We start from the raw sequence: 22,350 nt of genomic DNA on the forward strand, positions 1-22,350 counted from the left end.
GGATTGCGGCCCGTTCTCTACTGATGTTCTGGCCACTTTAACTCTGTTTCTGTTGGTGCTGCTCAACCCTGCAGCATCCCGGGATGCGCGCCCCACCCCCCAGTGGGACCGAGCCCTCACTTCCAGGGTTGGTGCGTCTCTGTCCTTTGTGTTTCTAACACCGACAGCCACCAGCCAGCCATGTGCGATCCCGGAGCTCCTGTTCTCAGTCTGGTTCCAGTGAGCGCACCGGAGCCCCGTTTCAGTCTGGTGGCGCCTGTTCCCCGGCTCACGTCTCAGTCTGCTCTCTCGCGGGTGCTGGTCCGTGAGTCCGCCTGCTTCCCCGTGCAGGTGGCTACCGCTTCCCGGCGCCCAAATGCGGCAGCTCTCTCCCCCTTCCGTTTATCTTCCGATATCTGTGTGCGGTTTCATGGCTCTCCGCTTCGTACCTCAATACTCAGCGCTGGAGATGTTCATTTGTAGAGATCCAGATGTATCTTCCTGCATCTCAGGCTGATTCCGTGGATGTTCAGGCTGGTCTGGTACCTATCCAGCTCAGCTCAGGGGACCAGATGAAAAAGGGGTCTCCTACTCCTCCACCATCTTAACTCCGAATCCCATCTAGGACTGTCCTTGTCACATGGCAGACTCCTGCCGCTGAACCCTGGCTTAAAGAATTAAATAGGGATGGGGCACCTGGGTGGCTCAGCTGGGAGTCTGCCTTCAGCTCAGGTCATGATCCCAGGGTCCTGGGATCGAGCCCTACGTTGGGCTCCTTGCTCAGTGGGGAGTCTGCTTTGCCCTCTTCTGCTCCTGGCTTATACTCTCTCTCTCTCTCTCTCACTCTCTATCTCAAATAAATAAATAAATAAAATCATTTTTTAAAAAGAATTAAACAGGGAGCCTCATCGCCTACTTGATTCAAGGCCCACATGTATGCCTTTTCCTCCATCTAGTTCACTGGCATCTGTCAGCTGAGCAAGCAGAGCCCACCCAAACTCCAGCAGTAGAGGAGAGCAGAAAACGCATCCTGACATCACAGGAAGGATCGGAGTAAAAGGTACATTAATGGGGGCAAAAACAAGTCAGTGGAGTGATTAATTTGGCCTCCCCTTCAATATTATGTTTACACAAGTTGATTATATAGCACTTAATTACTAATTTGCCCTACTTAAACCAAGAGTGCTTTTAATTTTTAATGAGATAAGGGAAGGAGATGCCTTTACTTAGTAAGGAGAGCTATTTTATTTCCTTCTCTTGTTTTGCCCAGCCAATTAATAACATTTCTAAGGAAATGTATCCCTGTCATGGATTCTTTCTCCCCATCATCTTCTCGACCTCCCAGGTTTAAAAAGAGATGGAAACAGACAACAGCCACTTAGAAACACACCGACTTCACCTTCTCATCTGGCTGGTTCTTTCGGGAAAGGCCTTGTGAAGTGTAGAAACATGGGACCTATAAATGATGCTATCTGATTCTCTACGAATTGGGTGCATCTAGTCCCAAAACCATGACTTGGTTGTTACCGACAACACAGAACACAGCCCCAGGTGTCCAAACAAGGCAATCCCCCTATAATCCTGCATTATTTTCTGGGTGTGAGCGTCAGGTAATTTTAAGAACAGTCCCGGGCTGGTGTCGGCATATGAAGAGTAAAGAGACTGGCATTAGCTCTGGACTTGATTGCCAGCTCTGCCACTTGCTAGGGGTCAGACCACAAGCACGTGACTTAAACCTCCTGAGACTCGGTGTTCTATCTGCAAAGGTGAAGCGAAGAACCTAACTTGCAAGAATTCAATACCATCTGAAGTGCCCTGGCACAGCGCCCCGCTCAGAGGCCATGCAGGACGTTATTGGTTGTTTCTTGGCAGAGCTAAGGCAGGAAAATGAAAGCAGGAATAAAGGGGCACCTTCTGAGGACCCCAGGATGTCTGTCCTTGTCTGCGGTGGGGTCTCCATCGTGTCATTTGAACAGCCCGGCCATAATGCCAGAAGGAATTTGCCCCAGAATGTGAACAGACACACTGACTCTTTCACTGAGAACATCTTAATATGAATCAAATGTCATAACTGATTTACATTCTGATGCAAGTCCCTTATCTCATCGCTAAGCAGTAACAAACCATTCACAGATTAGCCTCTGGTCCACAGACTAACCTAACAGCCCAACCCAGACGACTGTGTTGGTCGTTTGCACGTGCTCCCAAAGACTCCCTCCCCACCCTTCTCTGGGCCTTGCCAGGCTCACCTGTACCAACTCTGTCAACGTGTTCCCTCTGACTTCAAGTCCAGCCAATGGGGAATCCAGCAGTAAATCAGAGAGTGGGAGGAAAGTGAGGTCAACAACTCAGCTCTTTCCTTGCAGAGTCACTGGCAAGCAGGCTGACTCAGTAGTCTTAACACAAGCCTCTGTTCTGGGGTTCCAGTAACTGTGCTCTTCACCGCTTAAGGTCCAACTGTTACAAATCCCAGGGTACCACATCCTCCCTTGTGACTTCTCCATGCCCTGGTCTACAGTCTTGTAAATAGTCCCTCTACTAAATTCTCTAACGTTACCCTAATTTCAGAGGGCCCTCTGTGGAGGCGTGGAGTAACACAGTGACATTTTAAGGTACCTCCAAATTCTAATTGTCTATTTTTTAAACAACTAGTTTTTTAAACCGGTACTACTTTTTTTGTTTTGTTTTGTTTGTTTTGTTTTAAATAGCAACTGCACTCATCCCCAAAAGAATCCATTTCCATCTGTGACAAAAGTGAATAAGACTTAGCTCTGATATGCTAGGCTAAGCCTTGGATTCTGGCTGCATTCCTTTCTAACCATTGGCTTTGGTAAGTCATTTCACCTCTCTTAACCTGCTGCCTCATTTGAAAAATTATTATAACAGTATAGGAAATGTCCTCATATACCACTTTTAACGTGGTGTCAAATTTCTAAATGTTTGAATTTCTCAGATATGCATATTATGAAAGACATGCCACTCAACCTTCTGAACACAAGGTCCTTTCTTACCGCTCACCCCAGAGTCCCAGATACAGCCAATAAACAACTGCAAACAGCTTTTGTATCTTTTCAAATATTTCTTGATCACTTGCCTCAATGCTGCAACCAAAACTCTTTCATTGACTTCAGTGCGACCTCTGTACATCCCACGACTCGGAATCAAACTTTGTCCCACAGTATGTGGTATGTAGATATGTACATACGTGTGTATGTATGTGGGTATCTGTGTGTTGTCATCTTTTAGGGCCTTTTTCCCAATTACAGAAAATTCCTGACTTAACTAAGGGTCTTGTCTTTTCTGGTCTCCTATTTGGGCCCATAGCCCGATTTATTGTTCTGAACATTAAACTTATACAGCATGGATCTGCTCTTCATGAGTTATCATAGTGTATAGGAAAAAAAAATTATATCCAACCTAATCATTTCCAGTTTATTCCAAAAGGGAATTTTATTATGAATGACCATTACAATGGGAAGTCAATCACTTGCAAGCATTTGCTTCCACAGAAAGATCTTATGTATCTTTTCAGATTTGCACCAGTATGAAATGTTGCCTTGAACAAAACAAGGTTAAAGAGTTTGGTAAATTCTATTTTAGAAATACAGTTCTGTAACCCTTCTAAATTTCTAAAGGGCTCAGTTGAGGTTTAGCCATTGTTTGCTTTTATGAAAAGTCCAATTCTTAAGTTACTAAAATAAGGGGCGGGACATGTTGGGAAAAAAAAAATGTTCGTTAGCTTAAATCTTTGTGTTGATAACAACAGTATAAAAAGTATGTCTTAAAGCTCTGAATTAGTTAAAGTGCTTTTCTGTATTTACCTCTATAAAAAGTAAATGGGTGGATTATGATTAAAAGGAAACAAAACAAAACAAAACAAAACAAAACTGGTAGGCATGGTATAAAGTCTTCTCCAGGCAAAGGAACTAGAAAATTTCCAAACCAAAGAGGGCATCCTTCTTGTTTTTATTTCTATGTTTGATACCCAAACAGTGATGACAAATACGTGCTGCTGAGAATTTCTATACACTATACACCACCCTGCGAAGGGCAGCTGCACTGCCATGTTGGAATCTATGCCTTTCCTGGGCAAAGTGTATATATTTACTGGGATATGGTTTGATGGAATAAAGAGAACATGGACTTTGTATCGAGTAAGGCTTGGTGTTTCAGAGTCTCATCTGCACACTAGGGACTGTTACACACCCACTTGTTGCCACAAAGATTCTACGAATAATAAGGGATGGGAAGTGACAGGCCCTGTTCCTAGATCACCCTGTAAGAGGCAGGAGAGTCAAACGTTATATATCATCTATAGAAATAATTGCCTAAAAATAGAATTCTAATTTTGAGTTAATGTTTTGACTTTTATATCCAGGATTCCATTCTGCAAAGTAGATTGGAACAGGAGATTTACAATTAATCAGAACCTGAGTGTGTTGCTTTTTTTTTTTTTTTTGGAGAGGGAGCGATTCTTGAAGAGATAAGAATGTACTGTTAACCAGGTGTGGTAATAAGTATAATGAATGTTAGGGCCAGCATCACATTCTTAATTTAATCCTTCTTTAAACAACTAATTCTCATTCCAGGATTTTCTGTTGACTTTCTATGAGGCATTGACATATGGGACAGGACACTCAGAAAATTCAATCAGAAATCTGAATCTATTTAATTAGAAACCAGAATCTCATATCTCCAGAAACACATGCTTAAGCAGCAAAGGGCAAAAGGCTACTAAAGAAAGTTGATAATATCAGGACCATATGTGAAATGAACAGGATTCTAAAGGGCCTGAGGATGAAAGTTAAATGGAACTAAAACTCACAGCAACAGACTCCTCGTACACGAGAAAGGGGTGTCCTAGATTTTCATCCACCGCTGGTGGGAGAATAAGGGGTTAATATATATCCGAATTCTAAAAGTTGGGAAACTTTTTGGCCAATTATATCTCCCTAATTTATTTTATGGAAATAATTTAGGGTATCTGCAAAACTTCAGCTACAGAGATGTCAGCTGCAGCATTCTTTGAAACAATAGAGACAACGTAAATATTCAAAACAAGGGGATTGGTGAAATAAGCGCCGATTTATTCCATGGGATATAAAATTATGTGACCCATAAAAACAACAAATAAAAATGTTTACTACATATTTTTGGGTGGGGGGGGAAACTACAGAACACGATGCATTGTATAGAACACATTTTTGGAATTTAAAAAAGTGTAAAGTTTCAAAGTATGTATAAAAATACTGAAAGTACAGAAACCAGAATCTTCCACACCGGCGATTTTAGGATAGTAAGATCAGTGTGTCTGTATTTTTCTTTTAGCTTCACTGAATTTTCTTAGTTTTTCCCACTGAACATGACTAATGACTTGGAGCCCAGGGAAAGGGGAAGGAAAAAAAAAAAAAAAAAGCAAATCAAGATTGACTGTGCCAAGAAACGGGACGGTTTCCAATTTCTGAACATCCATGATCTGTCAGTCTCTCCAAACCCCCGGCAACTAAAATCTCGATCATCAGCTTTACTTTGCATAATGTAAAACGGGGAAGTAGCTGGTGACAAAGCCAAATGGATCACAAACTTACAGAACACGGACTCCCACAGAATAAAACAGAATGGAGACGTAATGTGTCCTCTATGACATCACAGGCTTTGAAGCACAGAATAGGTGATGAATATAACTGGCTCTGAAGGAAGTAAACTTTTTAAAAAAAGAACAGAAGGAGAGGCTTCAGCGAAGCGATGAGGATGTTTGCAAGGCCTGACCTCGAGGGCAGACCACTGTGGTCAGCATGGACGGTTTCTCTTGTGGGCGCACATCACAGAAAGGGTGAGTAATCACGGCTCTCAACAGGCCACTCACACGTATTGGTCTGCAAGACACAGGAGTCTGTCTGGAACGTGACAAGGAAAGCTGATGGTGGGAACACACGGAGTCAATGGTTTACAGAGGTGGCAACCCTCACACCGTGGGAGGAAGAAAGGTTTTGATTAATTGGTTGATCTCAAGGGCTTATTCTCTCTATACTGGTACGCGCCTTACACTGACTGGGGAATTCTTCCTCATCTCTTGTCACAGTCCTCTTTTGCTGACTTTTGCTTCAGAGGTTTCCTCTGCTTTTTTTTTTGGGGGGGGGAGCAAGTGTCCACATAAATAGCACTGTTAGAATTAAAGCTTGTTTCGTATAAATAGATTGGGAACAAGGACAAGAAAGCCCTGTCTTTTAAGATAAGAAATTACAGAAAGCTCATGACATCTGCAGGAGCCCGAACGAAGCAGAAAGTGGAAAGTCGGTTTGTATTTCTGCCTCTTTGCCACTTGATTGAGTTTTCTTTCACAGCATCTTGAAACCGGTTTCTTGTTTCATGTATCTCGCACTTCACTACGGTCTCTGCTTAGAGAATGTGAGCACGTTGATATTTCATGAACGTATTTTTTCCTGGGCTTGGGAGCCTACAGAAGGGCTGGGGGAAGTTCCCAACTTTCTAAACACAAGTATTTGCTTTATAGGACATTCAGAATTAGAGAATCATTTTGTAGTGCAGGGAGAGCCAAGGGAGTGATGAGGGGTGACTTCTGGGAGATCAGGAGTGGTCAGATGGAAAGGTCACAGAGGTCAAGACTGCGTGGATTCCATATTCCGGTGAATAAAAGGAGGAAGGAAGACTCCCCCTTGCGTCCCCTCCCACCTACTCAATAGTTGCATTTTTACCATGAGGTGGCATCTCTGTGGTTTGATTCCATTTTACTGATGAAGCTGCAGATCCAGGATATCTGTGAAGATAACCTGCCATGACACCTACCCCACTACCCGCTGGAGGTAGACCTTTGAGAACTGCTACATGGAGAACACCATTTCTAGAGAGAGACAACTCTTTCAGATATTATTAGTCATTCCATTCTTTAATGCAGATGGATGGCCACATCAGTACCTCTGGGAGGTCCTCATTTGAAATGGGGACTAGCAGGAAGCGTTCGATGTCTAAGGAGGGCAGGAAGGAAGCAGGGGATGGTCACATGAACGAATAAAAGAACAGGAAGTGGAGGCCAGGCGCTGCGGGCAGGCTTCAAAACTTGAAATAGTAATGGTCCTCGTGCTGACTAATCTCTCCCCTTAATATCCCACCCGAACATTCTATCCACTAACTCTCTCCATCTGATAAAATTTCCCCAGAACTGCAATATAGACAGGTTTGCAATTATTATAAGTAAAACCCACAACTCTAAATCCTTCTGACCTATTGGTATCACCATAGGAAGGCACAGGGCTCTACCCCTCGCTGAGAGGCCCAGAAAATTGGAAACCCTGTCTCCCCTAGGGCCTCTTTCCTAGGTCTGGAGCCTGGGTCCTCTAGACTCTTCCTAGTTCTTTGTTCATCTGGAGGAGATGACTCTGGCTGGGTCTACCAAAGTCTGCACACTATGGTAGTGTAAAGTGAAATCCTCCCTCCAAGCACCGAATGTGTGGTCTATGAGAAGAGAAAGCAACAGTGAGTTGCTGGCAGGAATCACTCAACTTTCTTAAAGGAAAGAGTAGCAGGCACCTTGAAGACAAAGTAGGATCTCTGAAGTTCAAAGAACAAACTGTACTGACAAAGTAGGATCTCTGAAGTTCAAAGAACAAACTGAAGTTCAGGTTGGGAAATATGAATCACAGGGAGAAAGCAATTGTTTCACATCAACTTGCCAGAATCCTGAGCTCGTCCCCAGGCCTGGGGCACACGGGTTGGTGCCTCTTTTTTGGACAGAGGCGAATGAAGACAGGTCTATGTGCATTTACATTTCCAAAGCAGTTCTGAACATAATCAGTGTAACAATGTTGGTAATTATACCTGGGCTCATGCAGGTCATTAGAGTTTTCAAGGCTCTTTATCTCAACAGTCCCATATGAGTGGCAATTCTTCTTTAAACATGTTTTTAAAGAGGAAGTAAGCAAATAAAGCAAGTACCTAGAGAGGCCAGGTGACCCTGCCTGAAGACAGACAACAAGCAAGCACAGAGGTCAAGATGACTGGGATTCTCTCGGGGAAACGATGACAGATGAGCTTTCAGGGCTCTCTCAGCTGGGGGCTCTCTTTACTAGACTACTGCATCTCCTAGAATTTACAGTCACAAGGGGCTCATACTTCCTTGGGTTTAATAGGAGAGAGGAGCTTGTCTTTAAAATGTGAGACTTGCAGCTGCGACTCAAATCACCAATCCCAATATTCGATGTATCCCATCTAAGATTCTGTTCCAGAAGAGTCACGGAAAATCTCATGTAGTGACGATGATGTCAGTGCAGAATTAAGTTCAGTTTCCACTTAGGGAAAGATGTGAGTGGAATCGTTTTGGAGCTAGAAACTCCAGATTTGACCAAGATATTACCTAAAGTCACGGTATTACGTATCTATCCGATGAAGCAGCCCCATCCCACACTACTCTTTGTTGAAGCTGCAAACTATCTCCTCATTTGTGACCGATGGCATTTCTTTTCAGAAAATACAGCTTTAAACATTTACGAAGCCAAAAACTATTTTTCACACAAAAAGAAAAGAATCGAACAAAATATAATAAGAATGAAACATCAAGATAGGGTATAGATCCAGACAGCCTAAGTTTCAATTCTGCTTCTGCCCTCTATGAACTGTAGTCTGGGAAAATTACTGAAGCCCTCTCTGAGCTTTGGTTTCTTCCACAGAGAACACAAGGATGGAAACATCTACCCTTCAGGCAGGGAGGCTGTCAAGATCAAATAAGGTGTCTCCATCTGCTCATGCCGCCGTTACAAAGTACCATAGATGGGGCATTTAAACAACAGAAATTTATTTTCTCACAGTTCTGGAGGCTGGAAGTCCAAGATTAAGGTGCCAGTGGGGGCAGGTTCCGGTGAGGGCCCTCTTCCTGATTTGCAGAGGACACCGTAATGCTGGGTCCTCACATGGCAGAGAGACAAAGTGCCAGCTCTCTGGCATCTCTTCTCAGAAGGGCACTAAGCCTGTCATGGGGACCCCACCTGCACGGTTTCATGTGACCCCAATCACCTCTCCAAAGACCCCAATTTCCAAATACCATCACTGGGAGGTAGGGCTTCAACACAGGACACAGGAGGGGACGCGTTCAGTTTACAATATGACGCAAGCTGACGCAGGGCCTCTCGGAGCATCTCTGCTGTTTTGCTTTAGCTACTGTTTGTCCCAGGAGGGGCGTCTAGTTGTGAGAACATCTCCATAAATGGAGACATCAAAACAATAACTGACAAATCATTGACATTTCAACAATAAAGAACCCCACGCAGTGTTTTTGAGAGAGTACCAGAAAATCCACAAATCGTTGAGATTTCAACTGCACCATCTTTGATTACAAACTTCAGTTCAAAGCCACTTAGCATTCACGAGTGGATTCAATTCCCTGGGAAAGATCTTTCACAGACATCAGTTCCCAACACTTGGCCAATGTGCAGGGCACCACACTTCTCAAAATGTGTACAAACTGCACAGACAGACGGTGGAATCGGACTTTTGCACCTGTGTTTACAACAGTGTCCCCTTAGGTTCTGCTACCATTTTGGATTTCTGCTGTCTAACCTCTGTTGCCCGTGTAGGTTACAGGTGTCAGGAAGATCACAGGAAGAGCAGCCAGCACAGTTCTTGGTACACAGGCGGGGCACAATAAACAGCACTCTAGTGACTGGGCTACTGGTGGAAAACCCAGCTTCTCATCCTGACCTGGAGACCTTGGACAAGTCATTTAAGCTCTCTGGAACAAATATTTCTTGAACTCTCTGTTGAGGCTGGGTAGCCAGACTCCTCAGTTATGGCATTTACTAGCTGTTCCAACTGAGGCCAACTTATTTCACTTCTTTACGCCTCAGCTTCTTCAACTATAAAACGGGAATAATGGGACTACGTGTGCACTCCTGACCTAGAGAAAGAACCCATAATGTGCTCCTGATGATTGCTACAGATAAAGAAATGGAGCCAAGAGCAGAATGGTCAGGTCACAGAGCTAGGAGATAGTCAAGGCAGGATCTGAGCCCGGGCAGCCAGAGTCCAAGCCTGGGCTCTCAGCCTCCTCCTCTGATGCTTCTTTACCTTTTCATAAACCTGTTGTTAGTATTATTATTTTACCACTCAGAGTCTCTCCATAAAACCTACGTGTGAGATGACTTTTGCAATTTGATGGCAGGAAAAGCCTTGTCTCCCACAAGAAACTAATGTTTCCTCTTTTTTGAAAACAAGAATTATGCAACTTATCATGTGTTCATTTTTGTCTTGGCTGCCAGGAAGCTCAGAATCAAATTGTGTGCTCCATCACCGCCACTAAGTTATTTCCTTCTTCCTGTATCTTTGTTCCTTATTTGCCCTTTTAATTTTTTTTTTAACTAACATTTTCATTTGTGTCCCTTATTGATAGAGCCCTCAAAATTATTTGGAAAGTGGTGGGCGGAGATGAAATAAGCAAACAGAAATTTAAAATTTACACGAAAAACTTAAGTTTTGAACCATACCTGTTTCATTTGCTACAAAAATTTTAAAAAAAAGGTCAACAGGAAATTAAAAGAAATAATTTTAGAGCTATTTTAAAGGAGAAAAAAGAAAACTAACAGAAAAACAGAATGACCAACACTAACAGAGGCCAAGTCAAATGAAAACCGCAATAAATATGTCTGAGGCTAGAAGTGTTTGTGCTTTCCCTGGCTGGAACCTATCATTTCTTAATTATATCTTATGTGTGTTTTGCAAGATGAGAACTGCTGTCAAAAGAAGGACAGCCTCAGACAGGGGAGGAGCCACGACCCACCCCTTGGTCCTCACATACCTGTACAGAAGTGAAATCCCCCGAGGCACAGGCACCCAGAACGGCAGCGCCCACAAGAACAGACTCCGCCTCTTGCGACAGGACCACAGGCATGCCTGCACAGGACAAGGCCACACCTTGGTTAGGGAGCCAGCAAGCAGCCCCAGCAACAGAAACACCTGACATGATGTGGCGTGAAGGCAGCAGCGGGCACCCTCTCCCTGTTCCCCACAGTGCTCGGGTCCTTGGGATGACCTGATTCTGAAGGATTTCACAGCCTGTGCCTGCTGGTAAGGCAGGCAGGAGCCCTGAGGGACCCACCACCACATACATCAACTCAGAAGACCTCTTTGCCCAGATCTCCCAGGCTTTGGCTAGCTGCTACCTGCCACTCGGTTCAAGTTCCCTTCAACAGACACTTCTTGAGTGCTTTGTGGGGTCCAGAGAATACAGAGATGGATCCGACTGTCCTGCTATTGGGGTCTCAAAGGGGAGGTGGATGAGAAAGAGATAACGAAGGTCCAGGGGGCTGGTTCTCTAACTGAGATGCACGAAGAACAGGGAAGTAGTAAGGGGGTGTGATTAATCCCTCTGGTGACTTCCTATTTCTTTGCATATAAGCCAAAGCCCTTACAATGGCTGGCAAGGCCTTCCAGAGCTGGTGCCCACCCGACTGTCCCCTCCCCTCCTGGCCACACTGGCCTGGCCTCCTTGTTTTCTTGAATCAGCTTCGGGGCCCTCGCCCATGCTGTTCCTTCTGTCTGGGTCACTTCCTCCCAGATGCCCACGCAGCAACTCCCTCTGTGTCTTCATGTATTTGCGCAAACACCCCCTTCCCACTGTGGCTTTCCTGACCATTCGGTTTAAAGGGACAACTTACCCATGACACTCCTCATCCCCCCTCTGTTTCTTCAACATCTTCCAACCCTGCATGATTACTTCTCTCGTTTACCATCTGTCTCCCCTGCTAGAACAGAAGCTCCATGAGGCCACACACTTGGTCTCGGCCATGGCTGAATCTCTGGAATTGAGACTAGTTAACCAGTACCTAGCACATGGTAAGGGCTTAAATGGTGAAAGAACAAATTTCCCAGAGAGGGAGTGGAGGTTCATTAGAACAGACATGAGCCTTACGGAGGCATATGAAGGGCGAACAGTGGTCTACCAGGCAGCAAGAAAGCGCTCCGCCTGCCAGCTCCTGCAAGTTGAGGGCTCACGGTGGGTTTCAGATGAATAGAAGAATTTAGAATTCTCAGGATTTTATATGTGTATATATGTATGATATAAAGAAAATATATACAAACTAGAAGTATAAATACATTTGCTAATCAGGAGATGGCGGCAGACTCCACAGAGGTAAGCTCTACAGCCAGACCGGAAAATCCTCCTCCACTCAAGACAGGAGACTGACTCTCTCAGAGACTGGATCTGTCTTCCTGTCTTTTCTGGGAAGACCTCCCTGACACATCCAGCCCTGGGGTCCCACTACCTCCTGACTCCTCCTGCTACTCCCAGGCTGGGTCAACGGCCCCGGCCACCCGGACAAAGGGTCAGGGAACAGAACCCCCACACGCAGCCAGAGGGTTCGGGAATACCAGCCTCCAGACCGCAGGGCCAGCGCCTGAGATTGCTGAAAAGTATCGGGAGTGGGGTCTCTGGGAAAAGCTCAGAGCCAGGCCCACCAGCCCGGGGTCCTTCAGCAAGGTACTTAGACGTTTAGCCTCGGTTTCCCAGTGTGTAAAATGGGGACGGCAGTATGATTTGCTGCATCGGTTTGTGGTGAGGATTCACGAGAGAAGGCCCGAGGGGGCTCAGCACATTTCCAGCCTCCGTCAAGCCCTTGAGAATGGTGGCCGCTACCGTCGAAATGAAGACTGATGCTGAGTGAAGGCCTGTACTTCACCTGGGCTGGAAACTGGACCAGTGGGGAAGGGACAGGGCAGGTGTCCATCCACCATCTACAGGGGAAGGACAGACACCGGGCCACACAGAAGGGCTGTGTTGGCCAAATCGAGAGCACTGCATGCCTTTGTTGAATCCACAGATGACGTGGATGGGAGTGTGACTGCGGCCACCCCCATGCACCCAGCCCTTTTTAGAAGATAGCAAGCACCTCCAAATGCCATTCACCTCCCAGTCCCTCCTGATCCTATCAAAAGCCTAACTAGTTTTGAGCAGGGAGGAGAGACCTGCAGCCCCCTCCCCTTGGGAACCGGAAACCAGGGTGAACCTGGTGAGTCCCCCCAGCAGCTCTCCAGCTGCAACCTAAGTGCACTGGAGCCAGACTGGGAAAGTTTGAATTCTGGCTTCCTTACTGATTTAGCTGTGTGATCCTAGGCAAGTTACTGGACCTCTCTGTATCTCAGTTTCCCCATCTGCAAAATGGGGCTAAAATTCCACCTCCCTCTAGGGCTGCTCGGGGGATTAAAAGTGCTATTGTATGTAAGGCACTTAAAACAGTGCTTGACTTAGAGAAAGCATTAAATTAGCATTAGCTGTTAGGATTCTTAATATTGACCTAATCTCTAAAGCCTCTCCTCACCCCTGCCACCTGGGGGCAGCGGCGGGGGTGGGGGGGGGCAACTCACTGCTTCCGCTTCTCCTTCAGGTCAGTCCCCCCCCTTCCCTGCCCACCCCCAGCCTGCTGTGGGTCCCGGGACACTGGCATGGGTAGACCTCATCCATGGCTCGCTTGTCCTCATGGTCGCATCCTTGACCAAGCTCTAGTCCGGCAGCCTCTTCACACAGCCCCTCAGTCTCAGGTCCCTGCAAGCCTAGGGGTGGTAAGACTGTGGGTGGCCCCAGGGGGCTGCCTGGTCATCGGGGTTTCCCTACAACTAGCCCACACCTCTGCAAATAGACCCTTTGTTTGACTTTTCTCCAAACTTCGAGTGTGTGATCTGTTCTCTGCCTGGACCTGACTCATTCTCCGGGTCCCCACTCTACTCTCTGGACACTGGGCAGAGTACCGAGAGCACTTTTTCTCTTTGCAATGACCCTTTCGGCAGGACATTACTGTTCGTCCTTGCATCCCCTGACCAAGCTCAGCGCTCGGTACGCTGGTGCTCAGCGACGGCTTCTGAGTGAATAAATGGAGGGACAAATGATGAAAATAATGAGTAAGACAGAAAGGGGGAAACCCTTGCTGTAACTGCCAGAGCTGAAAAAACAAAATTCAGACGGAGGAACATTTAGTCCCAAGTCAATGGGGGAAACCTACAATTACTTAGTACACACCAAGTATTTCTTGAAACCACAGTTAAACTAACTGCCAGCGGTACAGGGAGATTCTTCCTGCTCACGTACAGGACATCTTCCCAAGTTGGCAAAGCCCCATTCTTTCTGCTTGCACGGAGAAGCCTGCTCCCCAAATGGCAAAGATTTGCTGACAAAATACTAAACTGCTTTTTTTCCCTTCATACACACCTCTTTTTTTTTGGCACGGGGCTGCTTTAGGGGAAGAACTGAACTGACATGTGTTAAACACTGACTTTAAGCCGGGCATACAGCTTGGTGCTCACGAATGTGCGAGCAGGTACTCCTCAGAATGATCCAGAAGAGGGAAATAATATTCTTTCTTTCAGAGGAGGAAAGTGAGGCTCAGAGAGGTAAAGCAACTTGCCCAAAGTCACAGACGGGATCCCCTGCTCTTTTCCGTGACTCCACACTGTCTCCAAAGAATCTTCTAAATTCCGTTGTGTTTTTGACAGGTATTCCTAAGACTCATGTAGGTCTAAGGTCCTCTCTTAGCCTTTCTTTGCAGGAAAACTCGAGCAATTACAATGTTTAAAGGCATCAAAGACCCTACCTATACACCCGCGGCTGTGTACGTGCCTTTTACGGGGAACAAATGCAAATGTGCTCTTTTCTCTGAGCCTGGGTGAGGGAGAGGAAGAAGGCCGCTCTGCCTGGAATGTGAACTATTTTATCTGATGCATTAATGAGTTTAGCAGAACCCAAAGCATTTAAAGGCAGATGCACTTTGCCATCACTTGTCAGTCACAGCTTCCCAAAGCAGAGGAATTCCAGCCAAAGAAAAGGTCCCTTTGTCTGGAACTGTAACTGGTCCGCAGCCAGAGACAAAGGGTCCAGTTTCAATCGGAATCCAAATAACGATGAACAGCCTTTTCATTCAACAGTCTGAAGAAGTTTCCAAAGCAGAACTTTCTGTAAGCTGCTGTGCCCCCTGCTTCTGAGTCAGCTCAGGGACGTGAGGCCTGGAAGAGGACCCACTTTCATTAAAGGCTGGAGCCACAGGGCCAGGTCAGGACCCAGGGTCATTCACACCACCCCGCTCTCAGCTCTCGGGGCGCTGTTTCCCATTTCTGATGGGTAATGTGTTAGCCAAGGTGAATCTTATCTCCCCTCCTGCATCCAGGTAGGAAGGCTTCATGGCTATTAGAAGGCTGGAAATTGGGAAGTCACTCATAGAGCACATTTTAAATGTGAATCTTATCTGACCAGCCCACAGACTTTGAGATAAAACGTGGTTATTGGTTTTCCCTTGAGGAAAATTACAAGGTAATTTGGGCTCCTTTTTTTAGGTCTTTCTTCTTTCTGCCTTAGAAAGGCCCACATCCATAGGCTGTGGACTCTTTGGTAAAGGAAGAGTAATCATCAGATGATTACAAATTACTCAGAAAAGCTAAGAAACCTGGGAGGGCAGAGCCATGTAGGTGGCAGAGCCATGCAGGCCCATGGGGGTGATGGGCCTAGACACTCACAGTCCTGGTACTGCCCCTTCCCTCGGACTGATGTCTGACTTTGGATAGGCAATTTCATTGACCTCCCTGAGCCTCAGTTTCTTCGTCTCTAAGATAAGGCACCGATTTCTACCTCTCAGCAGTTACACAGATGACTCCAGCAACACACAGGGAGAGCTTGGTTAATGGTAGTAATTTCTGTACTTAACATCCTGATATATTTACCCCTAGACTATGTGCTTTTTTTTGTACTGTCCTCTGGCTTGTGCCTCAGTCTACTTACTTCTATCTAAGATGGGGATAAGTAATTTAATTAGTTGGAACTCACAAAGTGCAGGGGTTACCAATGTCCCTGACATCTGGTAAAGCCCTCATCTGCAGGGATCTGCATGGTCTGGGTGGGGCACAGGTGATATCATGAGGCAGCATCAAGGGCAGGGACCCTGACTCACCCAAATGTCAGAGGAAGGAATTCACGGGATGGCTCCCGGGAGAGACCATGATGAAGGGATGTCATTGAAGGGTGGGCTCATGTCACGTTTAAGCTGGGGCTGTGGGTAGGGTCCATTCCCCTTCTGTTTCCTTTCCCTTGTCCCACTCATGGTGGCCATGATGGGTGGGTTCAGGGGTGGGGTGGGGAGGATGCCCGTCTCTAGGAGCCACCAACTGAAGGCGGAGCAAGAGGCATGAGGCCACCAGTTCCAGAGGGATGGAAGTCCATCCTCGGCTCTGTAATACCAGCAAGCCCTCTGTCAATGGGGTCCCTTTCTTAAGGGACCAGGGATCTGCATCAGGGATCCTGCTCTGCTGTGCTCATATCACAAAGGGGTCAGCCCAGGACTCTGGATTTTCTGTGTGTCAGGAGCTATGGAAGAATCACAGGATCTTGGGGTCTCAGGGCTCAAATTCCCATCTGCAGCCAGACCCCTGTTCCCATAGCAGCTAGACTCTGAATTCTTTCTTCAAGACAGCTTCCTTGTCCCTTCCTCCAGACCACCTGCCCTGCCCTGTTGCCGGTCCAAAGCAGGGTGAGGTGCCCCACTATGTTTCCATAAAACTCCGTGCATTTCTTACTCCGAGCTCCTGCCACATTACATTTGCACATCGGTTTGTCCTTGTCAATAGCCTTTGAGATCTTTGGGGACAGGAGTTCTGTCTTACTCATCTCTGTCTCTTCAATATTCCCCACAAGCGTGCATCCGAAGAGGTGCTCAGACGGTTCCATAAATGCTTAAATTACGACCTAGCCCTTATTGACCTCTCTCATCTCATTTCTCAGGATCATTCAATAGTTGGATTCACAGAGAAGTCACTTTCTCCATCATGACTATAAGCAACTTCACAGTTATTGTAAGAAAAAAACATATCTTTTAACTTCAATATTCAAAATAATCGGGCACATCACCCCTACCCTCTGCTATTTCCAACCCTGTCCGGCTCTCAGCCAGGAACATTTGCTGCCAGACCCCTAAAAAGTCCTTCTCTCTTCCTCCTCACACTCACCTGTGATGTCCGCATGCGTCTGCACAAAAAGGGGGTTCTTGCTCAGGCCTCCGCACAGGAAAAGCGTGCTGAGAGAGTGTCCCGCTGCCTCCATGGCCTCTACAATGAGACGGGTGCCAAACTGAAAGGGACAAGCAGAAGAGCACGTCAGTATAGCAGCACAGGGAGAAAGCTCTGGAACCTGTACTAGGTGTCACCCAGCTGCAGACACCACCCCAAGAGCCTTGCGCACACTCTCAGAGAGCAGAGGCTCCAAGGGATGAGGTGGCCTCTGATCGCACAGTTCACGAAGTCCCAGAGCGGGAATTCCAACCTGTGCCTGGCTGACTCCAAACCCTCTTAATTGCTCTACCATTTGCTTCCATCAGGAGTTACACAACTGACAATGTTCACACAATTAATACTAACATAGTTCGCTGAAGCAAGTACTTGCAGCGTGCCCACTGTGGCCCAGATCCTCCAGCAGGAACTGGGGATGGAGGAAGTGGCTGGGGGTCTCTGAGCCAGTCTTCCTTCCGGCGACAGGAACTAAAGAGGTCTGTTCTTTGGAAAAGGGCACCCAGTAACATCAGCAGCAGAAACAGGGGAAGAGAGCGCGAATCGCATGAAGTGAGAGTAAGACTTCAGACAAAGGGCTAACGTGACCTTTATCATCACCTGAAACCAGGTAGTGCTTCTCCAGGGAGGCTTTTGGAGCCAGAGCCCATTCCAGTCAGTCCTTCATGGTCTGGGATGACGTGGAAATCACATGCTCTGGCTTGCTCAGGGTTCCACAGTATTTTCATTTCAGCCCTCGTCTGTAAGGATCCCCCTAAAATGTGCTATGCTCATCCTTGTCTTGCTCAGTTTACTCAGCTCAGTAAAAACCATGGATGCCTGGGAAAAGTACACCGCCGCAGAGCTGTCGGGGGTGACTGTTCATGTACAATTCTTTAGTGTTAACTAGGATACGCAAACACCTAAAAGTATAGTTTATTTGCGAGTTCAAAAATGAGAAGCTCACGAGTTGTAATTACTTGGGGTCAGGATTAAAACCGAAAAGTTGAACACGGACCTGACTTTAGGAGGCAGCCACATGGCAATGGTTCAGAAAGCGGCTCTGGAGAGAAACGAGAGAGAACTGGTTTTTTTTTTTGGTGAAGAGAGAGCTCTTGAGATGTTTAGAGACTAATTCTGAGGGATGACACAGTGGCAGGTGTGGACAAGAGGGTGAGTTAACCAAGCAGAGGGAGGAGAAGGTCAGGGATCCGGGAGCCCACAGATGGGGCCGCCACCAAGAAGAAGGAGGGGATGGGGTAGAGAGAGGATGCGAGCCAAGGTCACAGATTGAGTGATAGTGTGACGGTGTTGCTGGGAAGGTGGTACCCAAGCGCGCAGAGAAGGGGAAGGATGACCCCTGGCCACTGTTCCCAGAGGGTGGGATGCAGGGCACGTGAAGCCTCTTTTGCCCAGGCAGCTTGGAGGGCTGTCCCCCCTGTGCCTCGGGGTGCCTCTGGGAGACGGAGCAGCTGGAAGGTGTTCTGGGGACCATGGGTCATGAAATCCTGAATGCTGTGTAGTGAATTATGAGAGACAGGGGCAGTTCGGGAGCAAAAGCACAGCAGTTCCAGCCCAGCCCAGAGACCTTCAGCTATTAGTGAATCTGGTAAGAATATGGATTAGGTAAAACTTGGGCCTCCAAAAATAATCCACAGATGTAGTGTGTTAAAAAAAATTAAAACATGTTGTACCGTATAAGGCCAGATCCTGCTTATTGCATGTGGCTGATTACCCCCAGATGTTCCTTCTTAAGCTTTTGGGGGGTCATGAACCCTCCTGAGAATATGATAAAACCTACTGACCTTTCCAGAAGAAAGTCACTTACAAAATAGTATTATAAATGATTTCGGGAGGCCTACAGATGCCCTTACGTCCACCATGGATCATTCGGTGTCTGTGGATTCCAGGACAGCCTGGTCTACTCAAGGGGCAGAGGTCCGTAGTAACCAAGAGCATGGCTTTTGAATTCAAGAAACCTGGGATGGCATTAAGACATTCCACCTCCTTCTTGAATCCAACCTGTGTCCAACCCTTCCCAGACTCAATCCTCATTTTTAAAAAAAAGTAATAGTAATATCATACTCATGCCTTTGAAAACTCCATGAATTGTCAGAAATGTTAACATGCAGAAACAATTTTAATGCGGTCTTAGATCTGGCGAAATATGAATACCTCCCTTGCACGGCTGTTGCCGTAGACAGCGTATGTGGAGCGCACGCAGGAGTGCCGAGTACATGGAAGGGGTGTGGACATGAGCGCTATTCCGGTTGCTAGCCGTATTCTAGGCCCGCTGCTAGGCACTTTCATATCCTTGCTCATCTTAGGACAAACTCAAAAACTGCACCTTGTTATCCCCATGTAGGAGTTATGGGGTTTGCCTGAGGCAGTAAGGTCTGCATTGGGAGAGGATAACTGCACCCCACCCCACCCCCCATATGCATGGAAATACCATGCAAAATTGGTATTTCTGATCCTTCTAAAACCACAGACCTGCGGCTCACGTGATTAGCAGTCCAGAGCGGAGGGTAACACAAAGCACATTCCCTTGGGAAAAGGCAAAAAAGTATCAGAACAAGAGGCACTCCCTTGGGAGGGGCTGTGACAGCCTGCGTCTCCCCCGTGTGGCATTGTTGGCCAGAATTTCCCACTCGGGCTGGCAGCTAGCAACAGGGCCTTCCCTTCGGGTGTCCCAGGCTCCACTCTGTGAAACGTTCCACCCTCCTTAAATGCCCTGCCACAGGGCTTTGTGCTAAAATGATTTTGTGCTCACCTTTCTGGAAAAAATGTTTTCACAGAGAAATTTAAATTAAAATTAGGCTATTCCACTGGGAATGTACAGACCCAAATGCAAATCGAGAGACTTCAAATGCAAATAGTACTTTTTAAGGGTCTATTCTGAAAGGAAAACTATAGATGAACAGGCTATGGATAAACCGGTTGTTTGACAAGTCTTTCAATTAAGTGTGATCAAGAGAGAATTTTACTTCATGGAGAGTTTCGCACAGTCCCAAGTTAACTTCATTACAATATCTCTTTCATTCTAGTCCTACAAAATACCAACCACAGATACCACTATAGAGGGCAATTTGTTTCACTTTAACCTATTCACCACAAGTAGATGCTAGGGCAATATGCAGAGGCGGTGGAACAAAAAAAAATTTTTTTTTCAAGTTGAACATCATGGGAAAATATCTGTGATCAGACTACTTCATTAAAATGCACATTTTTGCCTGAAAGATCAGCAGAGCCTGGTACCTTTGCAAAATGGATTGAACTCCTCACAATTCAACTGACCCCACGATAAAGCCTTATCAAATGATCTGTCTGAAATTTCCTTCCCTTCGTGGTATTATAAAGGTCATTAAGACCACGGACAGAATAAGTATGATCGCTCGTAATACATGCAGAACCCACTAAATACAAGACTGATTTTCCAAGTGTGTGGTATTGGGAAAGTGGGGCAGGCTCCACCCAGCTCGCACTCCGTTTAATGTCAATTATATCATTCTTGGACTTCTGCTGCTCTGACCAGGAAGGGGGCCCCCGTGAGGCAATGCTGGCCAAAATAACAATGTTTGCGAAGATGGGTAAAATAAAAACTGGTCTTGGAAATGCTTGAAAGCTGATTTCATCTGCGTAGCTTTTTTTTTTTTTTTAAAGATTTATTTATTTATTAGACAGAGACAGCCAGTGAGAGAGGGAACACAAGCAGGGGGAGTGGGAGAGGAAGAAGCAGGCTCCTAGTGGAAGAGCCTGATGTGGGGCCCGATCCCATAACGCCGGGATCACGCCCTGAGCCGAAGGCAGACGCTTAACGACTGCGCCACCCAGGCGCCCCCATCTGTGTAGCTTTTACAACCATTTCAAAGAAAAACGGAAAGAGCAGAAGACTGGGAGTGAGACAGGCAGTTCTCGGAGAGGCTCGCGTTCTGACTCGACCAACCACGTGTGGGCTATTTGCCCCTGCAAGGTGGCTTTCCCTCTGTCTGGAAAATGAGGACGATCCCACCCGCTTACAGGGGGACTGTCCTAAGCCCCAGCGAGTGGGCGTCAGTGAAAGGAGACAGTCCTTATCAGCACGTGACGGTGCCCCTTGTTCTGTCTCTTAGCGTGTACTCGGAGGATAAGCATCACACGGCTCTGATTTTCCATTTCCACGCAGTCACTTCATTCCACTCTAAGACTTTTCATACACTAGCACCGACAATCAGAAAATGAAAGTTGCTCAGTACTTCACAGACCTGCTGTATTTCAGAAAGCTGCGGCTTCCCATTCCAGCTCCGCCACTGACTAGCTATATGAAATTGAGCAAGTTAGTGAACCTCGCTGAGGCCTAGGTTTCTAATGTGTTTGGAATGGGGATACTAACACCTACCTCACTAGGCTAAGTCATGCAATATTTGTAAATACTTAGCAAAGTGCCTGGCACATAATACCCCAGAATTGTTATTATTATTATCATCGTTACCATAAAATGGGGTCACTAAATAACTGTCTTTACTACTGATGCACATTATTCTCCTCCATATTCATTTTATTCTTCACTCCCTCCATTTTGGTAGATGCCAGAATTATCTGTTTTTGACCAAGTTCCCATAAATAGTGCCCACTGACTGATTTCACTGAACTGGCCAAGCTATTCAATCAATGACAGTTGCTTCAGGAAGATACAGTCAAACTGGTATATAAACAACAAGGACGGTTTCATCTAATCAAGTTGGCCTATTCCACGTAAGACCGTATGTTCCCTTCTTAGTCGGGAATCTCTGCTCTCTTATCCCATCCATGCAGCACCTGGACAAATAACAAACGCGAACAGAAGAAAAGCCCTTCTGATAGTGATACGGATGTATGGAAAAAATGTATGTAGTTCTGTTATTTGAAGGACTAAGGCTTTGAAGGAAGTGGTATATAGAGAAACAAAATAACTGAATGGCATATAAGTATATCCACATAATGTTAACAAAAAGACTTTCTGTGTGTCTCTGAAAAATAAATTTTGAATCAGAATCCAGCAAACTGATTTTTCCTCTCTGTTGGTCCACGTTCTCTTACCAGAGTGGCTAAGCCTCACTTAACTGTAATTTTGGGATTCCTCCCCACTCTGAAACCTGGAAAGCCACGACCCACTCCTCCACAATGCACTTCCTAGCGTATGCACACATCCAGTCTTCTGTGCACATACCCCATTTTTAGATCACCTCTGGAGAGTAAGATTCCTTAGATCGTGATGTTTCAGCTTGTAGGATTTTGTTTTCATTTTGGATTGATCTTCAGCGTAGGAGTTCCTAATGCGTTAAATTCTCTCCTCCTTCTCTCCCTAGCCATCCGAACCTCTCATTG

At 46.2% G+C, this 22,350-nt stretch overlaps 1 protein-coding gene across 13 annotated transcripts in view; it reads right to left on the minus strand.

Moving 5' to 3' along the window:
* Positions 1 to 22,350, minus strand: part of FGGY (FGGY carbohydrate kinase domain containing) — a 503,109-nt gene that overhangs the window by 177,385 nt on the left and 303,374 nt on the right. For all 13 annotated transcript variants that reach the window (XM_040627236.1, XM_040627231.1, XM_040627230.1 and 10 more), the window contains 2 exons: positions 16,969 to 17,089; positions 10,784 to 10,878 (listed from right to left, as the gene is read on the minus strand). In XM_040627236.1, the coding sequence (XP_040483170.1) occupies positions 10,784 to 10,878; positions 16,969 to 17,089 (216 nt within the window). The remainder of the gene's footprint in view (positions 1 to 10,783; positions 10,879 to 16,968; positions 17,090 to 22,350) is intronic.

The sequence above is a fragment of the Ursus maritimus genome, unplaced genomic scaffold (genome assembly GCF_017311325.1).
Source record: "Ursus maritimus isolate PB19 unplaced genomic scaffold, ASM1731132v1 scaffold_12, whole genome shotgun sequence".
Classification (NCBI taxonomy): domain Eukaryota; kingdom Metazoa; phylum Chordata; class Mammalia; order Carnivora; family Ursidae; genus Ursus; species Ursus maritimus.